Genomic DNA, 21,928 nt, shown 5'->3' with positions numbered 1-21,928 from the left:
AATTAAAGAATACACAAGGCGTAAACAATGCACCAGATCACTTTAAACTGTATGTTTTAAATATGGCCGCCATCCTCAGTCGTCATCTATATAAAAGAGATTTTCTACTATGAATAAAATCAGTTATTCATTTGTAATCTGCTGGACTAGAATAAGCTTTTAAATGACATTTTTGTTTACCTTCTTATGTCCATGGGGTTTACGGTGATAAATTCTCCAGTTTTTTTCTGCTTTATTCTTACTAGTTTTAGGGTAGTATATGACCTTTTCCTGCTGAAAAATTCCCACCCTGTTATTATCAGGACATTCCTTAACCCGTACCAACGAACTACAGCGAAGAGGAAACAAGTTAAAAGGTGTGACTAATAACATCCAAAGCCTAGGCTATTAAACACAGACTTTGATGGATTCCCCTGAAATATAGTTATTAAAGAATTGATTAATTAATCTATATACCTATGCTGCTTCCCCCAAGGAAAGGGGAGGTAGCTGAGACAGGACGACACACTCCCCATTTACTCATCCATTCAAACACATTCATTTGCATCTTATAGGGAGAAATGGGAGAAATGGAGTTCCCCCGAGCTAAGCCCTGTATTGGACTATATAGCCCCGCTAGGGTTACAGAAGCGAGCTACCACTCCCGGCACGGCAGCCCCGGCGAGACTCGAACTCGCAATCCCCCGATTACGAGTCCGGCGCGCTACCACTGTGCTACCGCGCCCCTCTAGCCCCAAAGGGGAGAACGGACAGATCCTCACCGCACCACATCGCACAAGGATCAACTGCGCAATTAATTAATAATAAGTAAATTTATAGAATGACAGGGAATCGTCCAGGGTGCGAATAGTCCTGGCGGGGAATCGTCCATGACGGTGAATTGACTTGACGGCGAATTGTCTCGGAATGTTTCCGGTGTAATGGAAGGTACGGTACATATCTTATGACAACCCTTCCGCCATTACGCTGACGAAAAAAAAAAAATGACAGCGGATATTGGCTGAAAACAATGGGGAAACAGATTTTACAAGAAACGTTTATCACTACCCCAGAAATATATATATTATATATCCACCCAGCGAAGCGAGCCTGACACCACCACCCTAGGGGTAGCAGAGTTTGAAAGCCTACTTCACCCCAGGGGAGCAGCGGCACAGTAGTATCCACCAGATCTGCAGTAAGAGGAACGTCCACCGGATCTCCTTCAGCCACCCACCTGCGGGAGCCGGCATGTCGGACCGTCACACAGACGACCTTCGCCAGGACTCCCCAGGAGGGTGGCGGGCCCCGTGGTGGTATCCACTGGATCTGCCACGGGGGGGGGGGAGACCACCGGTCGTACCCCAGCTGCACCATCCCCCAACAGCAGGGGGGCAGCAGAGTCCACCGGACCTGCAGCAAGAGCCAGAAGGCCCTATGGGACTTCTCCTCCGGCCGTCCCCGGGACGAGTGGTCCCCTGGCAGCGTCCACCAGACCTGTCAAGTAGCATCCACCAGATCTCCCACGACCACCCTGGGAGGGAGCCTAGGCAGCGTCCTCTGGACCTGCCTGGTGGAGGAGGTGTCCTCTGGACCTTCCTCTTATGTCCCAGTCCAGAGTTTCGGCAGGGACCACCAGGCCCGCCAAGCTGGGGAACAGGCCACTGGTCTTTCCCCCTCCACAACCCCTGAGGCTCCCTGTGAGGGCGATGCCTCTCGCTCAGCCTGCCCATCCTGTGGCCAAGTGAGGCACCCCTCCCGCCTCCCCTCCTGCATGGAGAGTGGAGACTGCTACCCCACAAGACCCCAGCCAGAGAGTGCCCGGGACAAGACTACCCCAGAGCCAGGTATCCTGTCACTCTGGCACAGCCCCCGATGTCCGCAGCAGTTGACAGACTCCCCCAGAGCAAGTGGCAGCAGATCACTCCTGACAGCCTCCTCCAGGTGAGACCGCAGCCCCCAGGCAACGGTGGGCCGCCCCCAGCAGCTGCCGGACTTCCCCAGTACAGGCGGCTGCAGCCAACTCCTGATGGCCGCCTCCTCTAGGTGAGACCGCAGCCCCAGGGAGGCGACAGCAGTCAATGGCTGTACACCAGCTAACGGAAGCTCTCCACTGGGAGGGTCAGCTACATACAGCTGCTCAAAGTACTCAGCCCAATGAGCTCTATACTCGCTTGCCCCAGAAATAAGCTGTCCATCTGCTGTCCAAACACAGTTAACCTGAGAGGTGGGTCTGAAGTGGAGCTTCTTGAGGGCTCGATAGGTGGGTCGAAGGTCACTTGCATGAAAACAGCCTTCCACCTCCTCAACGACTTCCCTGACATACCTCTCCTTGTCCTTTCTCAGTAAAACTCATGCCCATCGAGGCAGAAGTCTGTGCTGTTCCTGATCCCCAGCCAGTCTGGCAGCACGACTCTCCTCAATTGTGGTCAATGTCCCTTGCAAGATGAATTCCCTCCTTGATCTAGGGTGGTCTCCAGCTACTGCCTGGGCAGCACGCTTAAAGGTATCCCATTACCCAACAGGATCCTCAACTGTGCTGAGCACTTCAAACCAATTTGAGACTGCCACTGCATACAAAAAAAGGCACACTCCTCATCCTTGAGTTTCTCAAGATGGAACCTTTTCTGGTGGCATCTTGAGAATCTCTCAGTTTTGATTTGTATCCTTTGAGTAGCAACAAGTCTGTGATCAGCAGCAAAGAACTCTGCACTCCTGAAAACCCTGCAGTTGTGAAGGATCCTCCATCAAGTACTAACAAGAATGTGATCAATCTCCTTAGCAACCCCTCCCGGTATTGGAATACCAAGTCCAATGGTGAAGTCCAATACATTTCCAATTAGCCAGGAATCAAACCCAGCGGATCATCGGCTACAAGAACAACAAAATAAACAGTACAGTATTTCTTGCCCTGAGGTCACAGCATGGATAAGGTAGAACAGTCACTGGTGTATCATTTTATTAGGTGGGAAATACTTTAAAATAACTCACAAGTGGTTCACAGTTGATTTAATCCTTGTTTGTTTGTTTTCTTCTTTAAATTAAATATCATCAGTGTAGCTGAGGAGTGAGATGATTTATGTACATTTGAGCAGACTTCTCTCCAAAAATCTCATAGTAAGACTGTCTAACATAGTACAATGTTCTGACGTAGTACAGTGTTCAGACGTAGTACAATGTTCATATTATATAGTCACTGCTAAGTCAACAAGTCTCACTACCTTTATCTATTCATAAAGTAGACCTAACTATCATCCTAACATTAAAGCAAGATAATTATGAACAATTACCTGAACAATTACCAAACTGATATTGTCATCTACCACTGACCGCATGTTGAAGGGAAAATAAGTACATGAATTTCCACCTTGTTCTAGTTCAACCTTGTTCATTATTCCTGTGGAGAAAGAAGACATCTTTGATACACCTGCGCTCGAGAAGTAAGGGCAGGTGTTATGTTTCGATCGACATGCCTGCGTGCACCTGAATAGAATAACTTCATTTTTATTCACTTTTAATCAAATTTGGTGGAAAGGTAGACTGAGAGCCATGGGGTTGACCTATTTTTTATACCAATGTCAAATGTCAAGGTCACAGGACCAGGTCAAAATCTGACTTAGCACTATAATTTTTAATATATTTAATCTGAATTAGACCAAACTTGGTGGAAGGGTTGGAGGTAATACAAAAACAAAGAGGTGTGATTATGAGAAGTTGCTCAAAGACCAAGGTCACTGGGAAAGACAGAAGTTTGATGCATGTTTCTATGTGTTAACAATATACCTAAAAAAGTTTTGATTCAATTTGTGTAAGACTTATTGGAAGGGCTGAAGATCAGCCTAGGAGCTGATCTTCTGTTTTATAGGTCATTAATCAAGGTCACATGACAGGTCAATACACAGTTTTTATCCAGTTTACTCCAAACTTTGTGTGAGGGTTCAGGGTAAGCCAAGGACCAAAGGATTCAATTTTGAGAACAATCAGTAACATGGCTACAGGGAATGGCCAAAAGTCAAGGTCACAGGACAAGGTTAACTCTAACAGTTTTTTATCTGATGTGGACCAAACTTGGTGGAAATGTTAAGGGTCAGGCAAAAATGAAGCAAATTGCTTTTAAGGACAATCAGTCGAAGGTCAAGGTCGCAGACCAAGTCAGATGTCCTGCCTTTGACCAACTGATGAGCGCAGGTGCTGCACTCTGTGAATGCTCTTAATTGTTTTATGTTACTGTTGTTATTGTTGTTGCAGCCCCAGATTCATCTAAAGGTGAATCCAGTGAACTGCAGGCTGAAGACGCCCTTCTTCTGCATCCACCATCCTCCTTTTGGAGAAGGGGAAACATGTGAAGGACATTTGTACCATAATGCCATTCTGCTGCCCAGTTAAATCGGTACCGCCACAGTGCCCTTCTTTAGCACCTTTTTTTTTTCTTGTCTTTCTTTAATGAAACAAATCAGATAACATTACTCAAACATAGGTATACCAATCTCACTTGAACTGTACATGAACTGATGATCATGAAATTACTGCCCTTCCAAACATGGAAAGTTGGAAACTCATGCTTTCAACCTCTTCTTCATGACACCTTGATTTTTTACATGCACTTTCTCTCTCTCTCTCTCTCTCTCATGTCAAAGAAAACATGATTAAGAAGTATCTGCAGTCTGTACAACCCTCCTGTTCTGAACATAAGTAACTCAGAGGGTGATACAAGAATTAAATTTATATAAACATGTCTAGACAAAAACTGTGTGGGAATGTTGTTGTTGTTGTGGCTCCAGGTTCACATGAAACATAAACTCAGTGGACTGCAGGTTTAGGCCTTTTCCTGCAGTCCGCCATCCATCTTTTAGGATTGTAGGATGGTTGTATATAATAAGGCAGATCCACTGCCCGATTATATCAATGCCACCACATGAAGGAGCCCCTTTTGAGCAAGATATAACAGAAAATCCGTTACCGAAGTGGATGGTTTAAAGTCAAACAGGTACTGTTAACAAGATGAGCAAAATACATCACAGGCAGCATTAGCCAAGTTCACCATAATGTATATGCTAAAGGTTATACAGTAAGAGGAAATACAGCAGTGTATTCAATAACGGCTAAATTTAGATTACGCAAATGTTAAGCAGTGATAGTTAACCATTCCATAAACAGGATACTAACAAAACAGATATTACAGTGTACAAATTTACAATACATTACATTACATGTGACACATACAGAGTTAGTAAATCAACTGTGTGAACTGTACAAAGAACCAATGTTCGCCGTGGAACATGAACAACTGATATTACCTCGGACAGCTTAGTCCAGAAAGATGGTGCACACAGTGGAAAAAAAAAAGTACAGTATTGTTTTAACCTTCGCAAGAGACATGCATCAGAGGAAAGGTATGACCATATGCCCATATCCGACAAAGGATTAAAATAACACATCTCTGTTCAATGTGTACATGCATCGGACCCTCCCCCCTGGTAATTATATTTTTTTTTTCCAATGTGTGTGTGTCTGTAACAGTTATCATTAAAATGTCTTCACATTTCTTGATAAAAACCATTGTTGTTCATAAGCATTTACATGAATATACAACATATTTTACCAAAAATATAACAATGAGAGACACCATAAGTAATGAAGACTTGTCGCTGGTGCGGGATCACTTTTTCACTTGTTATCTTCACTCCTTGTATGCCACCATGCTTCACACAACATGGCTAACTTAAATTCATTAAATGATACAATTCACTATACTGTACTAACATGGGGACAGTCAAAGTGGATAAGAATGAGGTATACAGTAAGCTTTTAGCAGGAAACATTCATCTTGCTGTTAAATGACAGGAGGAGCCATAGTACCTCTTGAAATTGCTGAAATATCATTATAACCAGCTTCAGTCTTGATACAACCTGCTACTGAGTAATAAAATATTTCCTTTATGCTTTGTTTTTCCATTCCATACTGTGCATAGCACTGGAAATATAGGAAGAAATGGAAATGCAGCAAATATGTCAAATCATGACTTCCAAAAGTCTCATGAATTGTAACATTTATATATATATACGAAAATTATATATATGTAATTATTATATAAAAATGTAAATATTATATAAATATATATTTCTTGGGACTGGGGTTCATGCCCTAGTGACATAGGATTCAGTCAAGAAATCAAGAAAGCTTCTAAATTTGCTTCTTCTCTCAGAGGGAGGCCCCAGATATTAAAGTCAGAGTAGTGAATATAAAAGTGATCAGAGACCCATCACTAAAAAAGACATGCGAGCACTTAAATTTAATAAGGAGATGCTGGCACACCACTTGCCCTCACCAAAAACAGCTGTTGTTGCTTAATCCCGGTCTGCCTGGCTGAGCAAACCTACCGACCATGGATAAGCAACAGCTTCTCTGGGGCCATCCTACAGGTACAGTACAGTAGTACAGTACATACACCATGAATAGATTTGGTGTGCCATTGCAGTAGACAGCACTTCACCAGGGCCTGATCTACAGGTACAATACAGCTCATATACTGCATAGGGATGTGGTGCTCCCTTGTGGTAGACAATGCCTCACCAGGGTCAGACCTACAGGTACAGCACAGTAGTTACACTGTGTAGGGATCTTGTACACCTTTGTGGCAGGCAGCTCTTCACCAGGATTGGGCCAGGGTCTTTCCACAGTGAAATGCAAGGAAATATGCAGAGGTTTGACTCCCATTTGGATGCCGAAGCTGCTCCACCCGGGGTGCACAGCACCGCCACATGCAGGCTTCCCCTCAGTGCCACCTGAAACAGAACAAACATTCAATTCAAAGCACATAAAGGTGCAATAATTGTGATTTTCACAGCAGCTAATGAAATTAGATCTGGCATTTTTTAAATTTTGCCTCACAGGGTAAACTTTCCCTCGTCATGGGTGTGGACAAATAAGTACCGGTAATCTGCAGCGGCCAATAACAGACCACATAAACCATGACAGACACACAACATGAGTAAAATGCATTATAAACGTGGTTACTGACTGGTTATAGGTGGAAGATCATTCAGCAGACTACCAATGGACCTATTATCAGAGTCTACATTTAAGTTATTTCTACAGTACAAACATTTTTGAATATCATTGTCATAGTATCCTCATCAGTAGATACTTCATCACATTCACACATACCACACAAAACTCAGCCAGATTTCTCGCATATTCCTGGGACGGCTCAGTTAGCGTTATCTGTGTCTATCATGCATCATTTATTCGCTTCCTACTTCCACAACCACAACCACGACCACACCCTGCATCATTTATACATTTCCTATTCTCACAGCCACACCCATGCCAACATCAGCAGACCAAGACGTCCCTGGAGCACATAAGATACCATCAAGTGAGTTTCTAGCAGAGTGCTGTTATGGACCACCCTTTTGAAACTGATTCTTTTTACAAACTATTTCAATTAAAGAGTACAGTATATCAAAGCCCACATATTTATCTTATTTATCTCAGTTAAATTATTTTGTGGTTGTGTTATGTATAAGAGTTCACATATTCAGTCGATTCTATTTCATTCATCACTGTCCAGACTGTACCTTGTTCACTTCAGCTAGGTCTAAAATTGCTACCTCTCCATGTTGAATGCTGAGTCCAAACAACAGATTAACTCGTCATGAACCAGTGTTAAGGAAAGGATGCGGAACCAGATAGAACCTGTGGTTATATAAATATTCCTCAGCTCCAAGCCTATCCTATTAAAGTAAGGTGGTGGTGACAAGTGGAAGATGTATGGTACATAGGAGGATTGTTGGGTCTCAGGGAATGGGCTGTTGCACCCATGCCCAGAGTCTGATGCATTAAAAAGGAAGATAAAAAGATAGTCAGCTTCACCTTGCAGTCTACTGGGTTCATGTCCAGATGAGCTGGAGTCACAACAACAACAATAAAATCTCTTGTTACAACTTAGCATCACGCCATGTTAAAGTGGATAGAGCACAAAGTAGTGAGTGTGAATAATCACTTCAGTGGTACAGTATTTTGACAGGAAGCTGGGTGGGACATGGGTGGGAGGAATTCGTGTCAAAATGATTATGAAACTGTATGGACTGCCTCAAAACAACTACGAGACGTGAGGTGCATGTGTCAAAACAACCTTGATAAGTGGGTACTGTGTCAAAACAACCTCGATAAGTGGGTACTGTGTCAAAACAACCTCAATAAGAGGGTGCTGTGTCAAAACAACCTCGATAAGTGGGTGCTGTGTCAAAACAACAACAAGTGTGTTAAAAACAAGTGGTTCAGAGGTGCCATGATGGGACTTGGGTGGGGGGCAGTGTGCTGGAGGTGTAGCGCAGATCAGGAAGCCCCGTAGACCCGTTGCGGTAGATCCTCTGTAGGTTGTGCAGTGATGATGATGATACTGTGCGCTCCAGGATCTGATTGGAAGAATAAGAAGACTCAAATTAGTGCCTATCCACTGCTCGAGGATAATTAAGGCAGACATTCCATTATTTGCTATGCCCCAAAGTTCCTCCAGGCTATAGCACACAGGCCCCAGTACTTGTACCCCTCCCCAGTACTTCCTCCCAAGTGTGCACCTTTCCTCCAAGTAATGTGTATAGGCAAGAGCGAGTCAGCTGCTACAGTACATACACTAAATTCACATATAATGCCTGGCCAGTACCCAGCTCTCCACAGTAACCATATCCATCCCAATACCTACCTTCCATGTACCTATATCCATCATTCTGCCCACCTCCCTACTACCCATATCCCCATTACCCATATCCATCCCAGAACCCACCTCTCCCCAATACCCATATCCATCCCAGAACCCACCTCCCGACTACCAATATCCATTCCATTACCCACCTCTCCCCAGTACCCAAATCCATCCCAGTACCCACCTCTCCCCAGTACCCATATCCATCCCAGTACCCATATAAATCCCAGTACCCACCTCTCCCCAGTACTTCTCACCCACTGCCTCCAGGTCGAGTGCATCATTGTCTCTGCTCTGTGCTAGAGGTCTACCGTTGGCCAGGTGTCGCGGCGTGGCATTGCAGCTCAAAGGGGCGGAACGCACACCTGTTAGGCATTGTGGGTATAGGTTAGAGATACAGTACATGTAATTATTTTATTCTCTTTTAATCTGTCCATCTATAGCCAGGCGTTCAATCCCGTTTGGGACAGCCACAAACAAACTGCCTCTGAACCACATCCATTCATCCTTCTCAGTCAGTTCTTCACGTGCTTTGTTCTACACTGATATTCTTCACTCACATAGCAAACCAATGAACTACGCAATTTATCTCACACACCTGGGACTCCAGAGTGAGCAGCAGCTGCCACTGGACAGGAGCCGGAGTGCATGGTGGCGCTGCTGGTGTACTGCGCGCTGCCCAGTGACACAGCTCCAGCCTGAGGAACTACTGGCACAAGGCTGATGTCATCACCATCATCATAGTATACGTTACCACAACACACCTGTATCAACAAGGGTGAAGTTTGCATCAGACTGATATTTTTCAGTGACAGACATTTTATTCTAGTGATAATCTGTTGTTACAACTAAGCATTCAAGATGGAGACATGGCAATTTTATGCCAAGTAAAAGTGAAAAGAGCATAGTAACTAAGGACATTCATTCCTACTTCATAATTAAGGCTCTCTGAATTTCATGGAACAAGATTTAGTATCAAAGTAGTGGGAGTGTCACTTTGTATTCATCTTGTGTTCGTGAGGCAGTTCCATCAGGTAAAAACAAAGGGACTATAATTACTGACCCTGTTGTGAGTGGCACTTAGTAACCAAGCAAGGTGAATGGGCTAGTCCCATCAGGCAAAAGCAAAGGGATAATAGTGACATACCCTGTTGTGGAGTGCTTCTTGTGTGGATCGACGTAAGGTGGGTGATAAGAGCCAGAAGATGAAGATGACCAGCACCCCGCCACCCACACTCACCATCCACACACCGTACTCCAGGCCACCAGGAAGCTAATAACACTTATTATATTAACACTCCCAGGCTCCTATAATTCACTTCATCATCATCATCATCAACAACATAATATCCAGATCTCTTTTTCCCACCTAAGGAGGGGTGAGGTAAAGTAAGGTCTACATATATACAGGTGTGTATATATATATATATATATATATATATATATATATATATATATATATATATATATATCTTTCTTAGAGTGACAAGAAAAGTAAAACACTTATTGACAGAGTTAGGGAAATAGCAGAAGAATTAGTTGGAGAAGAACAGGGAGGTTTTAGGAAGAGAAGAGGTTGTGTATATCAGTTATTTATTCTTATCTCTTTAGTGGGGAAAGCTTCTGGAGAAAGGAAAGAAGTTGTATGCAGCCTTAATGGATTTGGAGAAAGCATATGACAGGGTGGATAGACAAGGATTGTGGAAAGGATTAATAATATATGGTATAAATGGGAAGTTGCTGAATGTCATGAAGAGTATGTATGAGGGTGCTAAGGCTAAAGTGTGTGGACAGTGAACTGAGTGAAGTTTTCTATTTGAAGGTTGGTTTGAAACAGGGATGTGTCATGTCTCCACGGTTGTTTAATCTGTATATGGATGGGGTTTTATATATATGTATAGGTATATACAGTGTGTATATATATATATATATATATATATATATATATATATATATATATATGAAGCGGACTGGTGACGAAATAGAGGAAAGACACAAGGTTGAAAAGGTGTCTGGAAGAAGAAGAAAGAAAATGATATTGAGGTGTATTAATTCTACGACTCCCAATAAATCATGCATACAGAATATTTTACATAAAACAGAGGAAGGTTACAATGCGTACCCTTGAGTTAGTGCATGTGGCAATGATCTGTCGCAAGGTCCATGGGGTGATGGTGATGATGAAGGAGAGAGACACCACCGCCATCACACGGCAGTTCCTCATGCTCTCACGCCGCTCCGCCATCATTACCTGCCCCACCAATACTTGCATCACTCTCTAGATATACGGTATACCATGAATATCCTGGTAACTGCTTCAGTCCAGTGACATACAGCATAGGAGTGATAATATAACCTGAGCAACCCTATTAAATATACTGCTACTATAAGGAGAGTGAGAGACTGACTAGGAGAGTGTATATGAATGAGGTGGAGGGGGGAAGAGGGAGGGAGAGTGGGGATGAGATGGAGGGATGGAGTAGAGAGGTATATGAGAGAGGGGGTGTAAGCTGGTGAGAGGGCAGTGAAATGGCAAGGGGCTGGGCGATATGGAGGCAATTTGTTTGTGGCCACCCCTTATGGAATTAAGATTTCTGGCTATAGACAGACAGATAGTTAGATAGATATAAAGGAGTTGATGGATGGCTACCATGGACCCTGGAAGGAACTACTATATGAGTATTAAATGAGCCTACAAGCTTGGTAACTAGCCACACAACCATTACTCTTAGGCAAGAAACATTCAGTCATAAGAAAATAGAGTCAAAAAACAAGCTGAGACTCTCAAAATGTTACTAATATTATACATCTTAGTCTTTTTTTTTTTTTTTTTTCCCCAATAGCTTCCAGCAACTCCTGGGAAGTAACTAGAAGGTTTTGGCACTTGGTTTGATATCCAGTCTAAAGCAAGCATCATATGCACCATAGCCAACCCAAATTTGGAGATTCTTTAAGACGAAGCATGGCGTCAGTTTTATGTCTGTATGTTTATCTGTTATAATGGTAGGTGGTGGCGACCATCATCCACTCACTTGATGTAGTGCTGCCTACTTCTTCCTTAGCCTTTATCATTCTTTTTCTGTGCCTGCCCTCCTCTCTTCCTATTTCTCCCATCTTTCCTGTCACTACTTAATGCTTTTCTTTCCGTTACTGGTGGCTTTACATTGAGTGACAAGCCAAATGGTTTCCTGTAAGCCAAGAAACCATTTACAACGCTGGGTGGTAACCATATAACCAAACCATACGTGCTCCCTACATGTCAAGTGGGTTGGTGGAGGGTTAGTGCCCCTCCCTGTAAAACAAATAACTCAGAGTCAAATGGCCACCCCGTACGGGATTATGGCGTCTGGCAATAGATAGATAGATAGATAGATGTTTATCTGTCTATCAGTCCATCTGTCAGTATGTCTGTTTCTCTGTCTGTCTGTTTTACGGTACTCAATGCGTACCCACCTTCTCCATAACAGCACCGCCCAGTATCTCTGGTGTGGTGACGGTTGCGGTGACGAGACGCTGCAGTGACGTGGTGCGAGCCATGTGGAACACAGTGCCAAAGCAGTACATTGTCACCTGCAACAAAATTATATCTTATTCACTTTCATTTGTACCAGTGTTTCGTCCTTAAACTCTTTTCATCTTTACTTGACCCAAACTTTTACTTGGCCCAGAGTTTCGTCCTTATACTCTGTTCACCTTTACATCCCCCAGAGTTTCGTCCTTATACTCTGTTCACCTTTATTTGGCCCAGAATTTTGTCCTAATACTCTGTTCACCTCTACTTGGCCCAGAGTTTCATCCTTATACTCTGTTCACCTTAACGTGGCCCAGAGTTTCGTCCTTATACTCTGTTCACCTTTAAGTGGCCCAGAGTTTCATCTCTTTGCAACCTATTCCCCATAGGTCAGTGGCAGAATAAGACAATATTATGGTTTTGCATCCTATTCATAGCACTTTGTGATTAGCATCATATTTTGGCAGCAAACTCCTGTAGCTCAGCATTAATAGAGAGATGGGCTTTCCATGTCTCGTTAAAGTGAACAGGGTAGTGTTTCGTGCCTAGCTTCTGACCGCTTCTCTTTATTCACATCCACTGAATAGTTTCACCCCAAACTTCAACCCACATTAGTTTGAAGTCTACGTGTTACAGATTTTTTCTGGATGGCGGACGCCTGTAATCTGATGAGTGGATTTATTTATGAATTTAATATGCTTTCCTTTTCTCTCAAATGGACGAACAAAAGGACCAAGCTAACAAGAAAAGAGTACAGCTACACCTACCATGGTTGTGGGGAAGTAGACAGTGCAGGCAACCATGATGACCTTTGCGTTGAGAGTGTGGTGTGGCTCGCAAGAATGACTGGAGATGTAATTGAAGTAGAAGTGAGGCGTGGGGATGTACACGGCTGCATGGAGACCTGTGCTGGCTATCCATGACATCAACACCACTACCACACACATCTAAAGGCCATTAAATACATCAGTATTACATCAACCACATTAACAACACACATCCATCCAAGCACAGCGACCACACACCACCTAAACCAAAGAACAACCATACACCACATCAATACCACATTAACACCATGACCACACACATCTGAGGAACATCACTGATACCTGCACCACATCAACCATCCATCGGATCAGCCACATTAACATCAACACCTCACACATTTGAAGACTTTTGTCCACATCAACATCACTGCTGAGCCTAAGGGAATGGATTGTAACGTCAACACTAAGAGTCAGACATAGGAAGAGAATAGTGTCCCTTTCAGAATTCCAGATGTTTATACCAAAATATCCTCTCTCTTTCTCTCTCTCACTTACACTTACTCACTCACTCACTGACTCGCTTCCCCACTCACTTCTCACACTCCTCTGCTCCTTCCTCTCTCACTCAGTCACATACTCCTTCCCTCACTCACTCACTCCCTTGTTATACTGATCTCCATGACGGTTTTTATATCGATTTTCTGAATGGTTTTCGGGAAGAGTGGAATGGAGAGGACTACAAGTAGCAAGTAAATAAATAGGTTCGCTGAAATGTGTCATCAAACTTCCTGGTGGTAGAGTGGAGAGAACGCCCCAATCGGTGTAGTAGTAGTAATAATAGTAGTAACAACGGGAGAAGTAGTAGTAGTAGTAGTAGTAGTTGCAGTAGTAGTAGTAGTAGTAGTAGTAGTACTAGTAGTAGTAGTAGTAGTTGCAGTAGTAGTAGTAGTAGTAGTACTAGTAGTAGTAGTAGTAGTAGTGGTGGTGGTGGTGGCCTGTTGTAGAAGGGCAATTTAAGCCTGCAGCCCACTGGGTTCACATTCAGATTAGTCTGGGTTTGCAACTACTACTGCTACCATCACCACCACCACTACTACTACTACTAGCTCCTTCATTTTCATTTAGAGTAACTGAGGAATACCTAGGTGTTAATCCTACATTTGCCCTCAAAATACACTCTTTACAGTGAATATGTTTGTTCAGACGTGAGATAGCCTAATTCAAAGTTTTTATTCGATTTTAGCCAAACTAGATGGAACGGCTGAGGGTCATCGAATGGAGAAATCTGTCGTTTGGGGAATAAGTCAAAGGTCGTGGACGTTCCTCCTGTGAAAATCGTTCCAGGCATGATACAACGCAAACAGTTTTTGTCTTAATTTAATGAAATTTGGTAAAGTGTTGTGGGACCAGCCATGACAAAACTTTTCAAGAGCACAGGGCAAGCTAAACTTTGACCTTGCCTTGTGACCTTAACTACTGATCCATTATTCAAAAAAAAAAAAAAAATGATAATAATAATAAGTTTTCTTGGTGGATGACCCTCAACTCTTTCACAAAGCTTGGTTAAAATCAGATGAATGTTGTTGGAGTTATCTCACGGCCAAAACTATTCTCAATGTAGTTCCAGCCGTGAGTTAACCTGTTTTCATTCGATTTTAACCAAACTAAGTCGAAGTGTTAAGGACCATCCAGTGAAGAAGGCTACATCTTTTAATGCAACAGGTTAACATCAAGGTCACTTTTGGTTGCTTCTACCCATACAGACTCCTTGGATATATTTTCAGTAATCTATTTCAAACCATATAAAAAAAAAACACTGTAATTACCCATATAAAAGTGCAACATACCGGTCTGGATACATGAGTGCTGTACTTTGCAGGATGCAGCAGGCAGCAATATCGGTCCAACGCCAGCAGTGACAGCGTGAGTGCAGCTTGGTGGTGCAGGAGGGGCAGCAGGAGAGCCTGGACAGCACACAGCATGGCAGGGTAGGGCCAGCAATGGTATAGCGTCGGGTACAGGCTCAGCGGCACCACCACCACGCCTTTCACTAAGTCACACACGCCCAGCGATGTTAGAAGGTACCGGGGCTGTCAGGGGGAAAAAGGCTGCATTTAGTAGCATTAACACTTTCAGGTAGGATTTACTCTCAGGCTCCTATGTTGTTTAGCAGAGGCAAGATTTACACTCTCAGGCTCCTATGTTGTTTAGCAGGGGTAGGATGTACACTCTCAGGCACGTATAACTCATTCAGGCACCACCAAATCCTTCACTAAGGCACACATACCCAATGGTGGTTTTAATTTTACTCTCCTAACAAAGCACACAAGAACAATACATTATCTGGTTGTTTTTCTTGAAGAACATTATGGTACATTGGCTAACCATGCACAATGGAACCACTGTATAAATTAAACCTTCCATGGGGCACGGCAGGATTGGGGAAAGGGTGCGGGAGGGGTGGAGTGGGGCAGGGGTGGGTTAGGCAGGGGTGGGGCGAGACTAGGTTGGGTTGAGGATGGGGTGAAGTGAGCAGGGATTGGATGAGGCAGGTGTGGGGTAAGCAGGGATCAGGTGAAGCAGAGGAGGAGTGAGGCACAGTTAGGGTGAGGCAGGGGTGAAGGTGAGGCAGGGATGAGGGAAAGACAGGGTTGGGACAAGGGGTGAGGCAGAGGTGGAGGAGGCACAATTGGAGTGAGGCACGAGTGAGAGTGTGGTAAGGGTGAGGTGCGATGAGGCAGGGGGGTGCAAAAGCAATATCCACCTCTACTGATATTAAACAAAATCCTTGCTAATAAATCAAGCTTAGTACAGGAGGGGAGTAGGGCTGAAGGACGAAGAAAGTACAGTACCCGTGTGGAGAGAGAGAGAGAGAGAGAGAGAGACTATTGTAACTTTTTCTCCATCCCTTTACCTCCCTCCCACTTTTCTTTAAATATTTGTCCTCCCTCCCCCCCTCCTCTCTCTCTCTCTCTCTCTCTCTCTCTCATTTACCACTATAGCCTTCGTTCCTTCTTTCCGTCCCTTTCCTCTCTCTCACTTTCTCCTTCCTGATCTCCTTCCTTCCCTTCCACCTCCATATCTCTCTCCATTTCTCTCTTTTCTCTTCCCTCCCTCCCTTACAGCTCTCCTCCCCTCCTTCCTTCCCTTCCTCCCTCCCACCACTCTAGCTCTCTCCCTCCCTCCCTTCCTCCCTCCCCTATACCTCTCCTCTCCTTCCCTCCATCCCTCCTACCACTCCTTTCTTCCTTCCTTCCCTCCCTCTCTCCCTCTCAATGCCCTATCTCTCCTTCCTTCTCTCTCTCTCTCTCTTTCTCTCAGTCGGAGTAGTGTACAACAATCACTCAGCTTTATACCACCTCTGCCACCACACCACTACCATCATCACCACCACCACTACTATCATCACCACCACCACCACCACTACTATCATCACCACTACCACTACTATCATCACCACTACCACTGCCACTATTATCATCACCATTACCACTACTATCATCACCACTACCACTACTATCATCACCACTACCACTACCAGCATCATATTTAACTAATACCACTACCATTACTACCACCACCACCAGTACTACCACCAAAACCACTACCATCATCACCACCAGCCACGACCATCATCACCATCACCACCAACACTACCTTAAGAATCATTACCAGCACCACCTTCACCACTGCCACTACTTCCACCACCATCACCACCACAACCACCATTACTATCCCCACCTCTACCATAACCACGACTACTATCACCACCACCACCACTACCACCACCATCATCACCACAGCAACCACCATTACTATCCCCACCACTGCTATATACCACCACCAATACCATAACCATCATTACCATCACCACCACCTTTATCACCTCTCCTACCGTCATCACCGCCACCACCACTACTCCTATCATCTCTCCTACTACCACCACCACCACCAACCCTTGCATGGTCGGCACAACTCTAGTATTCTGTTCCAGCTAACGCCAGGCGATTTTATTCAGCTACGTGTGAGTAGAAACAGGCTAAGAGTAAATCCTGTACCATTTCTCTTCACCTGCACCTCGCCTTTAGGTCACATCGCTTCAGCCTACGGTCCTCTCCACCACCATCTGTACTGACTTTTATCTCCCCTTTGTACAGAGGAAGGCGGTGCTGAAGTGGGACGCCTTCATGTGGTCACACCGATTTGAACGGGAGGTGAGGCTGCCTGGTTTACAGACGTCCCTCAACTTTACTCAACAAACGCTTCAGTACTTGTTTGGCAGTTACCACGTCCTGTTAACAGTACACTGTGACATCATACTGTGGTGCAGTGGTGGTGGTGTTAGTGTGATGGAAGTGATGGTGGTGGTGGTGGTAGTAATAGTGTGATGGAAGTGATGGTGGTGGCCGTAATGATGTGATGGAAGTGATGCTGGTGGTGGTAGTAATAGTGTGATGGAGGTGATGGTGATGGCCGTAATGATGTGATGGAAGTGATGGTGGTGGTGGTAGGAAGAGTGTTGTGGACGTGATGGTGGTGGTGGTGGTGGTGGTAGTAATAATGTGATGGAAGTGATGGTGGTGGTAGTGGTGGTGACGGTTATGGTGGTGTCATTAACTACATTCCTCATCCAATGTTGGTGAAGTAATATTTTATGGATGATGACGATGATGATGATGATGATGATGATGATGATGAAAGTAAAATATTGTGGAGAAAATACTGTAGTTATGTTGTTGTTGTTATTACTGTGGTGGTGGTGGTGGTGGTGGTGGTGTGGTATGTCTGGTTGTGACAGGTGTAGGACAGAGACAACTTAAAGGTGAGAGAGAGAGAGAGAGAGAGAGAGAGAGACAGAGAGAGAGAGAGAATCGGCAGGCAGAAGTAATGACGATGAAACATGTCTAACTCTTCTCTCTTGTTTCTGCCTATAGTCTGTAATTTGAAATCGAGGCGGGTCTTATCCAACAATCACTGGTGTTCCGCAAAAGGCTGCCAAATATTTAGGGCTATTTAGGGCTAAGTGGTCATTTACTTCATTAATTATATACATCATATCATCTTTCAGAGTCAGTACTGGTCATCAGTTACGCCCAATTCTTTTTTTCTTTTTTTTTTCATCTTATGGTGGGGGACAGGGCAACATGGAGGCGATTTGTTTGTGGCCACTCTTTACGGGATTAAGGTGTCTGGCAATAGATAGATACATTATTATTATTATTATTATTATTATTATTACATTTTTTAATTGTCAGCCATGTGTAAGCTTTCAGCTGATTACTCGCGGCCACGGCATGCTCCTGCCTATCCATGTCATCAGAACTATTGCACATCAGGGTACGCAAGAAGGAGCCACGACTGGTGTAAGTCAGTCCTCCACTGAACCAGTCTCGACTGGTCGGAATGCCATGCCAAAACCGTCAAAGGACCAGTCTGGATGGGCCTAAAAAGCTCGGGGAAAATGTGCCTTTAGTGGAGTGTAGTGCACTAAACATGATGCAACAGCAACACTCCAGCCAAACACACTACGCCATGCACCGCTATTTCTGGACTTTTTCAGGGCAGAGTGATGCTAAAAATGACCCAGGCTTTGATACACGAGTCCTTATTACTGGCGTCCCCGGCATCAAAGTCAGGCCCCGCACACACACATACTGCCATGACCCTCACCTGGGGACTACAGGTTGTCTGTCTGCCTGTCTGTCTGTCTGTGTGTCTCTGTCTCTCTCTTTGTATATATTACGGTACGGCATATTACAATAGGCCTATGCACCCACCGACACACACCCTCACAACCACATAGTCACACACCCACTCTACTCCACATCCTCACACACCCACGCACCCACACACACCTACACATCAACCCTCACCCCCAAAACTCACCCACACCACCACAATCCACCCTCACCATCACAACCCACCCCCACCCCCACTCCTCACACTCCCCTCTCCCACCCTCTGCACCGAAGGGGGGAAGGTCAAATCCCACAACATTAATCACAACTTGGACCGCCGTGGGAGATCTAATTAAGTCCCACACACACGCACACACACACACACACACACACACACACACACACACACACATACACACACACACACACACACACACATAGCAGACAGCTACAAGAATTAATCTTCATGAATGGGGCAATAAATGGCAAATGGAATATAATGTGGACAAGTGTCATGTAATTAAGTTTGGTAAAAGTGAAAAAAGACCAGACTGGGATTATAAATTAGGAAGTTCAACCCTACACATATTACAAGGGGAGAATGGCCTAGAAGTGATTATCAATAACAGACTGTCTCCGGCTGACCACATCAATGAGAAAGTGCGGAACATGTATATACTGCTTGCTAATATGAGAATAGCATTCATATATACAAATGAAGACATGCTGGGAAAGATAATAACATCATTCATCAGAAGTCTGGAATCCTCATATCAAAAAACTTATACTGTAGATAAGGTTGAAAAAGTACAAAGGGCCAGTATAAGATGGGTACCAAGCTTAAGGGATCTAACCTACGAAGAGAGAATAGAAAAATTGAATCTACAACACTACAGGAGAGAAGGAAAAGGAGAGACATGATGATGCTATATAAATGCATCTCAAGGAAAGAGAACATAGACATAAATGAGTATATACTGTAACCTATGGGGATGCATCAGCAAGAAGACACTGCAAAAAACTACATACCGGTATAAAGAGAGGCGATAAAGACGTAAGGAAATTCGGTTTCCCAAATAGGGCAAATGATCAGTGGAACGCGCTACCCAATGAAACAGTGTGCCAAAACAATTCATAAATTTAAGGATATGTATGATAACAATTGTTTAATACACGGGACAGTACGAGCCTGACTCATTCCTGTAAAGATACAATTAGGTAAGAACAATTACATAAGAACACATACATACATTCTCTCTCTCTCTCTCTCTCTCTCTCTCTCTCTCTCTCTCTCTCTCTCTCTCTCTCTCTCTCTCTCTCTCTCAGGAAGCCGTGGTCAAGGTTTTGCACTGAACGATAACCTTTTATTGGTAATTCGGAGCATTTTAAAGGAGCACAAGGATATGCTAATGAAAATAATTCCCTGTGCAGACCAACAAAGATACAAATCACAATGCACCTGAATGACGTGCCTTCAAATGGTTGCTCATGCAGGCGGGACTTTTGCCTCACTGAATCAGTCAATACAGGTTTGTCTGGTTGGGCAGACCCATCAATCGCAGGCAAACAATCGTCCCTGCAGGACTGGCCCGTACAGTGAACCGATGTTCCTTTGCTGTGGACAGCTCTTCGCTGTGGCGAGGCACGAGCAAGTATGTGGAGATTTGGTACCTGGTTGGACGTCGCACTTGCGTTATTCCACCCAGTTAGCAGGGGCCCCATAGTGGGCTCCATTTCACCTCATTATCTAATTATATGGTTACCACCCAACGTTGTAAATGGTTTCCTGGGTTACAGGAAACTATTAGACTTGGCATTCAGCTTAGAGCCACCCAAGGAAGATGCAGGCAGCACTGCATCAAGCGAGTGAATGATGGTCGCCACCACCTACCCATGCACGTCTCCCTACTGGACGCAGGCGGGTGCAGGCGAAGAACTCCCGCCCACGCCAGCATGCATCTGGTGGGGACTGGACCTTAGACTGAACAACACTTAGGAATAAAGAGTGAAAACAAAGTACAATATACTAACGAGTGTACTGCTGTCTGAGTATTCCCCGTTGTCTATCATGCCTTTATAACGAGACACAGGACATCTATCTATCTATCTATTGCCAGACGCCTCAATCCCGTTTGGGGTGGCCACAAACAAATCGCCTCCAAGTCGCCCTGTCCCCCGCCATTTCAGGACATGTAGTGTGCTATTTTGTACTAGTCTTCTACCTCGCCTTAACTGATAGATGGATAGACAGATATAAACAGATAGATAGATAAACAGATAGACTGACAGAGACAGACAGACAGACTGACTGAGTAACTGATTGTGTGTGTGTGTGTGTGTGTGTGTGTGTGTGTGTGTGTGTGTGTGTGTGTGTGTGTGTGTGTGTGTGTGTGTGTGTGTGTGTGTGCGCTGATAAGACAAAGGCATGATCTGTATTTAGTTTTCATGAACCTCGAAAAAATATATATGGCAGAGCTGACATGCAGGGTTTCAGGCAAATGTTGAGAGGCAAGGAGAGGGAGGCAAACTTTTAAATGCAGTGAAAAGTTATATATATATCAGATGAGGGTGAGGGTGAGGGTGGGGGTGGGGGTGGGAGTGGGGGTGAAGGTGAGGGTGACAAGACTAGAAAAAGAGGGGAAGAAATGAAAGGTAAGAGAGGAAGTAGAGAGTAAGAGGAAAATGAGAAACGAGAGATGGTGGACGATGGAACGTTGAAAGATGTTTGAGACAAAAGAGGAGGAGGAGGAGAAGGAGGAGGAGGAGGAGGAGAAGGAGGAGGAGAAGGAGGAGGAGAAGGAGGAGGAGGAGGAGGAGGAGGAGAAGGAGGAGGAGGAGAAGGAGGAGGAGGAGGAGGAAACAACCAGATCTAGTGGACCACTGGAGGCTGTTTGTCAGAGAGAATATCATATCTAATTCAATAATAGGAACAGGGAAGCATGGCGGCTACACCTCCACCTCACCAAACCCTCCCGCCGAAGTCAGCAAAAAGAAAAAAAGAAAAGAAGTGAAACGAACCAACATGCAGCATAGAAAAACTGTCATGGAGGAGGAAAAAGAGAGGAGGGAGGGAAGGAAGGAGGGAGAGAGGAGGAGACAAGAGGGAAGGAGGGAGAAAGATCATCAAGGGATGTGGAAGGAAAGGAGGAAAAGGGGAGAAGAGAGAGGATGGGAAGGCTAGGGAAGGAGGAAAAGAAAGATGGGTGAGGAGAGAAGGGAGGAGAAATAAACAGAGGGAGGGAGGGTGGTAAGGGATGGGAAGTAGAGGAAGGGAAGGAGGAAGAG

The 21,928-nt window shown here is 44.5% G+C and overlaps 1 protein-coding gene across 1 annotated transcript in view; it reads right to left on the bottom strand.

Annotated features, from left to right (window-relative positions):
- Positions 1–8,012: 8,012 nt before the first annotated feature.
- Positions 8,013–21,928, bottom strand: part of LOC145396471 (trace amine-associated receptor 13c) — a 26,417-nt gene continuing 12,501 nt past the window's right edge. Inside the window, exons 2-10 of the mRNA XM_080269845.1 lie at positions 14,813–15,055; positions 12,966–13,145; positions 12,141–12,257; positions 10,810–10,938; positions 9,835–9,960; positions 9,282–9,451; positions 8,925–9,030; positions 8,208–8,400; positions 8,013–8,177 (exon numbers count right to left, since the gene is read on the bottom strand). Of these exons, the coding sequence (XP_080125971.1) occupies positions 8,263–8,400; positions 8,925–9,030; positions 9,282–9,451; positions 9,835–9,960; positions 10,810–10,938; positions 12,141–12,257; positions 12,966–13,145; positions 14,813–15,055 (1,209 nt within the window). The 3' untranslated portion in view covers positions 8,013–8,177; positions 8,208–8,262. The remainder of the gene's footprint in view (positions 8,178–8,207; positions 8,401–8,924; positions 9,031–9,281; positions 9,452–9,834; positions 9,961–10,809; positions 10,939–12,140; positions 12,258–12,965; positions 13,146–14,812; positions 15,056–21,928) is intronic.

The sequence above is a fragment of the Coenobita brevimanus genome, chromosome 38, assembly GCF_032717465.1.
Source record: "Coenobita brevimanus isolate Jiangsu-jjx chromosome 38, ASM3271746v2, whole genome shotgun sequence".
NCBI lineage: Eukaryota > Metazoa > Arthropoda > Malacostraca > Decapoda > Coenobitidae > Coenobita > Coenobita brevimanus.
Note: the sequence above shows the minus strand (reverse complement) of the source record. Positions and strands in the feature narration are given on the sequence as shown.